Source organism: Pocillopora verrucosa, chromosome 4, assembly GCF_036669915.1.
Source record: "Pocillopora verrucosa isolate sample1 chromosome 4, ASM3666991v2, whole genome shotgun sequence".
Taxonomy (NCBI): Eukaryota; Metazoa; Cnidaria; class Anthozoa; order Scleractinia; family Pocilloporidae; genus Pocillopora; species Pocillopora verrucosa.
Genome location: NC_089315.1, coordinates 5,933,744 through 5,940,544, shown reverse-complemented (window position 1 = coordinate 5,940,544; position 6,801 = coordinate 5,933,744). Strand labels below are relative to the sequence as shown.

At 40.6% G+C, this 6,801-nt stretch overlaps 1 protein-coding gene across 1 annotated transcript; it reads right to left on the bottom strand.

Moving 5' to 3' along the window:
* Positions 1-314: 314 nt before the first annotated feature.
* On the bottom strand, positions 315-6,247 carry LOC131794372 (zinc metalloproteinase nas-15-like). Its single transcript, XM_066165250.1, has 11 exons — positions 6,093-6,247; positions 5,522-5,648; positions 4,314-4,405; positions 4,001-4,084; positions 3,457-3,599; positions 2,757-2,877; positions 2,449-2,562; positions 2,157-2,297; positions 1,505-1,618; positions 707-775; positions 315-445 (listed from the first exon to the last, which is right to left on the bottom strand). The coding sequence occupies exons 1-11, from the start codon at positions 6,223-6,225 to the stop codon at positions 315-317; spliced, it is 1,269 nt and encodes a 422-aa protein (XP_066021347.1). The 5' UTR covers positions 6,226-6,247.
* Positions 6,248-6,801: the final 554 nt, after the last annotated feature.

The following is a 6,801-nucleotide window of genomic DNA, read 5'->3' as shown; positions in this document are numbered from 1 at the left end:
CCATCGCAAACACCGCGATCACTTTTTTTTTTAAGATATGCAACTTACAAGGTTGAAATGCAATGCGCTGCCGTGACAACCCAATATGGTGTTACCAGTGTTCCACCACAGAAAAATCCTCCTCGACTGTTATGTAACCCAACCTTAAAGAGATCATACGAATGAAAGTAAACCTGTTGGTGTAAAGATATTTCATCGACGCAAAACGGAAAGTAAGGTTTGTTAAGTGGTTAGCCTGCACCAGGTGTTCAGTTTGTAAACGGGACTCGATAATAGAGCACAAAGAAAAATGGCAGAAGTTTGGGTCGGCAGGGTTACGCGCGTTTACTGGCTGAACTCCCGGAGGGGGCTGTCAAGTTGCAAACCTGCCATGGCCAGGCACCCGGACTAGCGTCATCTCCTCCAATCACACGGCTGCTACCGAGAGGGGCAACACCGCAAGAACCTAGTAGAGGCAAAAGGCATGATAACGTTTGCGATGTAGTAACGGATTTTTCTAAGTTGGCTCGAAGTTATCTAAACTTTCATCGACTCTCAACCGTCCCTAGGAATCTCTTTGAAACGCTAAGTCCCACCGACAGACCGTTAGAAATTTAAAAATTGATATGAAGCGTTTAGGTTTGTCCTGTGCCAGTATAAAATCACACGTTTCTGTCAGCCTTTTACATTGAATAACTGTCATTAAAAATTGCCATGTATAACGTACCTGAAGGAGGTTGATTTGTATTAGGAGGTGGAGGAATGTCAGTGCTCGGGGGTGGGGGTGGTTTGGTTCCTGAAATATTAAAAGAAAAAATATCAAGAAATAGAACATGAATAGTTTGAGCTAGGCTTGTTTCTCGTTCACCATTAAAGCGACTGGAGGGTCTCAAAGGGGTGACGGCTTTTATGGCTAATGGTTCATATTTTAGCCAATTTGCGGTTAACGGTTAACGTCTTTCCATCGTTGTCACCAGAAATATAATTACGGTGAACTTTTTAAACGACTAACGGTTAAAATTTGCCTAAAGGTTAAACCATTAGCCGTTTTACGACTAACAGTAAATTCCATAGAGATATATCCTCCTACTGTTGACGAGCTAATGATAATTGAAAATTAAATGTAGCTTATTTACACCAACTCACGTCTTACAAGGGGCTCCCACAGAAGGTAGGACCACTGGACCAGTTAGGAAGGGAACCAAAATTCAAATTACCTGTCTACAAAGTGATAATAGCAAATATCTTCAGGCTCTTTTTTTTTTACAAAATCACTCGATCATTCATTCTTCATTTTAGTTATTCATATCCCATTCTGTATTCTAGTGATTTTTAAGGCTCTGAGTCAGAGTAGGAAAATTAAAGAAAAATGAACAACGTGAACCCATAATCGAAACAAGTTTTCATGATTTGAATCAAACTGTACTTAGCTACACGATACCATATTGGGGCATGTAAACAGTGCTCTTTTATTAAGAAATAGAACATGGATTTCCTTGCGAATTAGAAGATAATTTATAAATACCTCCACCACATAGACCGCAACTCTTTTGACACTTCTCCCGGACAATATCCATTTTCTCGCAGTCTCCTCGAGGGACGTGGTAGCTGCAATACTTGCCAGTGTCACGGCATTCACCTGAATATATAGGAGGGCCATTCAGTCAAAGAAATTACATTCGTAGATTGTTTTGTGTGCAAGCTAATTTTATCGAACGTTTGTAACACTTTTCTTAAGTAACAAAGGTTAATTTTTCCTGAGCAAAAAAACCTGTGGATCAGTGGGCCGTATTCCAGATCAAGAGATGCAGGCTCAAGTTCTGGTCGGGTCACTGTTTTGTTTTCTTGGACAGACATCTAACTCACAGTGCTTCTCCTCATCCTGAAGTGTTCCCAGGAATACAATGCGTATATGTTGCCGGTACACGGTCGAAAAAAAGCCTAACGAAACGCTGAGTAATAATTCTTCGATAATCCGACATCGCATCCAGGAAAATAAAATACAACTAATCGCTTCCTAGTACTGAAACCGGAATATGCTGGTAGGATGGGCGTTCTGGAGCTCGAACCTAGATCGAGTTTAACACGCTAATCAACCACTAGACTAACACTTCCTGATCCCTCAAACTGCAGAGATAAAATCTGATGAATTTCATTCAAATCCAATGTGTACTTACCTGAGGGTGGAGTTGGTGGCAGATCCGTGTCTGGTGGAGGAGGAGGTGGCATCTCTGTGCTTGGAGGAGGAGGGGGAGGAGGAGGTGCCTCGGTATCTGGTGGCGGGGGAGGTGGTGGATTAGTGTTCGGTGGTGGAGTTCCTGAAAAGTGAAAGAGAAAAAGGGGTATTGATTAACGATTTTTCATGAGGAAGGCTCGAGCTAAAGCAAAGTTTAATTAAAGCGTGATGCTCATGCAGTACGTAGTTAGTATCCAATACTGAAGTCTCTTCCATTGTTCTTCGAATATTACCTTCTGAACACAGACCACAGCTTTTTCTACATTTCCGTCTAACGATATCCATCCTTTCGCAATCTCCACGAGGAACGTGGTAGCTGCAATACTTTCCAGTGTCGCGACATTCTCCTAAAATTAAAAAAAGAAAAAAAATTCCAAGTGATTCCTTTGCCAGCTGTGCGTCATACGCAGACAAACTACAGGGAACTGTGGCTCCTGCTGAAAAGTTCCGTGAAATGTAAGCGTTATAGATAAGTAAATTGTAAATTTGAAGAAATAATGGAGACATATCTTTCGACCTTGAGCTGCACATATACACAAACCTAGTGGTTTATTTGTCGGAGGGGGAGGGTTTGGTCCGCCGCCACCTCCAGAACATTTGTACAAAAGTTTCATCTGAAGAATGTCAATTTTGCTTAGGCCTCGGCGGTTTCCAAGTGTTACCTGCCAAAAAAAAAGAAAAAGTCAGCTTTTGCATCTTATTTTGAAACTATCCTTGAAGATTAAGTAAATGAATGAAGATTAGAAGATGAATTTCGTCGGCTTTTTACAGAACTGACTTCGCTTCAAATCAAAACCGATAAAGAAATTTTTCAGTTGTGAAAATACGGACATTCCAACGGTCAAGGTGTATCACTTAGAAATCGTGCCCCCCCAAAAAATTAAGGGTCCGTGACTCAATAAAATCACAAGAGCGGCAGATTTCAGACATCTTAAGAGGCGTGTGTTTTGGATAGAGGCAGAAATATATACAAGTGTTACTAACTTCGATCTAGTTCGAGTTGAAGCAAGTTCTTAAGATATTATTCAAGTTTCTTGGCGGTTTGAACGCCATACAGTTCACGAGCCACGAACTTAATTCGAATGATTCGAATTTGGACCGACCCGATTCGAAAATAGTACGCCTATCAATTCAGACGCAGACTTCAATAAGCTGTTATTGCCATTCCTAGCTTAGTTCCAGTTAATAACCACCGTTGCAATATTGTATACATCATACATTAAATTTGTCATCCAACAAACCCCTGATTTCTTTGCAACAATAGTTGGCCGTCCATTTCTGCTGAAAGCTCTCGCGTCATAATGCATGACACTTCCATAATCATATGGTGTTCCCAAGGAATCAATCGTCGATTTGCTATATTTGTTGAAATTGAATTCCATACCTATGTGAAAAAATTGATAATATCACTGCGAAATTTTATTATGATCATAGCAGGTATTTGCTGTAAATAAGTTTGGTTAGAAGAACTGGGGACATATGTAATATGGCGTATCGTATTTACTCATTTGAACGCCACCGTAAATCCAAAGCTGCTCTCAATCAAACGCCAGAGATACGGAAATGATCGTGTGGTCCGATCGTCCTGGTGAGCACAGGTCTCCCAAGCTCACGTCTCGAGACGCGAGCTTGGGACACCTGTGATGTGAGTGTAGTCCTGGGAAGGACTGTTGCCGGTAGTAGAGATTGACGTTTCATGACAACCTCATCATCAGAGTTAAGTCTTAATGTTACCATCAAGTTCAAACTATAAAGAATGTATTGTAAAGTGTATGGCAAGAGTACCTCGTACAATGTTTTGTCGGTAGATGGTTACATATTCATCTCTGTCAGGCCTGGACTGTTCGTGGTAAAAACCGAGAGCGTGACCTATAAACAGCAAAAATTTGTTCAACGGTGACCCTTAAAGAACGGTATCTTATTTCATATAAGTTATATGTCGGCATCGGCGTCGTCTTCGTTGTGAAGTTAATTCCGTAAAAATATTGATAACAACAATTTGAGCTAGCTTCAGAGAAGCTTAGCATCTTACTTTTAAAATTTATCCACAGTCAAATGTGGTAGAAGAATTATATCAAGCTAGTGATGTATATATTACCAATTTCATGAGCAACAACTCCTACGTGTAAACATCCTCTTCCGAGAGTGATGGCTTGCCTTCGTCCAGTCTGTCCAACCATTGATGAACACCTTTTGTTCAAATTCATAAATAAAACTGTGTAAGAGGAGTGCTGTAATTGATAATCCGCTGTTAATGCTAAAATCATTGTTAATAGACATTGCTTTAAAGATGGTCATCATCGTTTATCATCTCCTCTGAGAACAAAAGCTTTACGAAGCCAGCTCACCAATACATCTTCCCCAAAAACCCGTAGAAGCAAAAATCATATTCTGTCGATCAACTTAAAGTCGTATCCAGGTGTACTGTATCTCGTGATGTACAATTAACAATTGGTTTAAGTGTCAGCGTGCGGTCGAAAAAGGGAAGCAAGCGTAAGTTTGGAGAGTGCAAAATTAAAGCTGCGTAGTGGCTGATCAAGGTTCAACCGAGAGCTATCTTAGCTTCTTCAGTGTTCTTCAAACTTCACTAGTGCTTCCATGACCATGAACGCGTAGCTTACATAAGAATCAATTGTTAATTGTAAATCACAAGACCTAACACACCAAGATACTATCTTAAGCTGAACAAGAGAATCTAACATGCTACAACAATTAAAGTGTAACAGGTCCGGAAAGTTTCGTGAAGATGAATTACCCCTACGACACATCAATGTGTGCGTACCCATCTTCAGTGGGCAAAATGGATATACGAAGCACGCACAGGCTTGCTTCTGACTTCAACTAAACAAATTAGAAATTCGTGTAGTTGTATATCATAACTACATGCATATTATTACTTATGATCCGTCAAATATTTTCGCTCGCAGGCGATTCAGTCTAACGCGTAACGTGACCGAATATGCCCAGCTGAAATTGGGAAATATCCGATGATATTTTCTAAGTGATATTCCTCAATTTTGAAACTTCCCGTCAAATGCAATTACAATATTCCGTTAAAAGTTGATCTAAGGTGGGAGAACGTTTCGCTGTTTGGCGCTTTGCTTACACTTTTCCTCGAGCTTCGCTCACAGAAAACTGTTTGCTACTCAAATCAAATGATGTCCGTGGACAAATATGTCCGGCATATTTTTGTCCCAAATTTGGGGCTGTTCATATAGATAGCGAATTAGTGTTACCGGATACACGGCGATTACGTGTGCGCACGCACTAAAACACAGAAGATTTATTCTGATTGGTATCGCTTACCCTCCACCGCCCTGGAAATACGCATAGCTTCTCTCGTTTCCTCTTCTCTCCCTAAATGTGATACACGTGTTATCAGACCACATCTTGATTCCACTCCGAATAGCGTTCATTGCACTCGAACTCCGGCCTGTGGATAAATGGAAATAATGTAGTAACGCATTACAGAATAATTTTACGAAACTATTTATTTTACACGAATTGCCTGAATAATTGGCGCGAGTTATAAGATTAAAGCAGATGTGGGTATTCTTCTCTGAGCGCTTCAAGTTCCACGCTCACATGCACCTTTCGTAACACGCCTGTAGCACCTGCCACACAATTCAAACATTGTTTCAGCTGTTGGATAAGTTTGTTTTTTCGCTATAAGCTCAGAATGTTAGATTTCTCTTATTTATGAGATTCGAAAAGATGGAAAAACAGTGATTTGATAGAGGATAACTCAGAGGTGTGGACATGATAAAAGACAACTCCTTAGAATAGCCTATTCAGCAAAACGATCATTCCTTCTTGAATCTGGGATTCCCTGCAGTTTAATGTTAATCAAATAATTTGAAAACTTCGATAAACTCACGAAAACTGCTATCGATTTCGTACACCAAAACTCCGCCTGGCCACAAGCCCCTTCTGATGGCGCCACGGCTAGCTGGCGCGTCCACGTCTTGTCCAGCCATTGCAGCAGCCCTTTGTTCAGCCGTAAGGATCATGTCTCCTTCAAAGAGATCAGGATTTCCAACTCCTATGTTCTCTACGCACCAGAAAAAATTCAAATGAGAAATTTAAAAAGACTATACAGATCCAATTATAGTATTTTGCTTTCGAAAAGCAAAAACCTAAAGCGAGTCCAGGTAGAGCGAAAAATTAAAATATCAGACAACAGCGAGCACTTAATAGGGGTAAAACAAACAAAAAATATAGCCGAAGAAAATCTAGGTCAAAAGTTTGCCTTCGAAGAGGGATTTACCCACGCTGAAGACCATCCCTAGACCAAAAACACTTTAATTTAGCAATCAAATGATCAGAAAAAACTGTATTGCCGCATAATTTGAATTGTATAAAAAAATTCGCATTTCTGTTGACGCTTGCGAGACTGTGTCGGATTGTAGTAAGGTGGCCGCCTAAAAGAGGAAGGAACTCTTGCAAGGGAAGTTCTAACTATGATCACATGACGGGCAAAAGATAGATCTTGTCTGAGCAGTCGCTTACTGGAGGAGGTCGAGTTTACCCACGAGAGGTTGTGGCACAGGGAGCTTCGTACGAGTTTGCTTTTCTCTCTATAAATA

What these genes read in the sequence shown, in the direction of transcription:
- LOC131794372 (XM_066165250.1), bottom strand. Translation starts at nt 6,225, where the DNA reads ATGATCCTTACGGCTGAACAAAGGGCTGCTGCAATGGCTGGACAAGAC. An exon ending in TCCGACAAATAAACCACTAG is followed by an intron (nt 2,563 to 2,756) that starts GTTTGTGTATAT and finishes TTTTAATTTTAG; the next exon opens with GAGAATGTCGCGACACTGGA. An exon ending in TTGCGGTCTATGTGGTGGAG is followed by an intron (nt 776 to 1,504) that starts GTATTTATAAAT and finishes TTAATATTTCAG; the next exon opens with GAACCAAACCACCCCCACCC.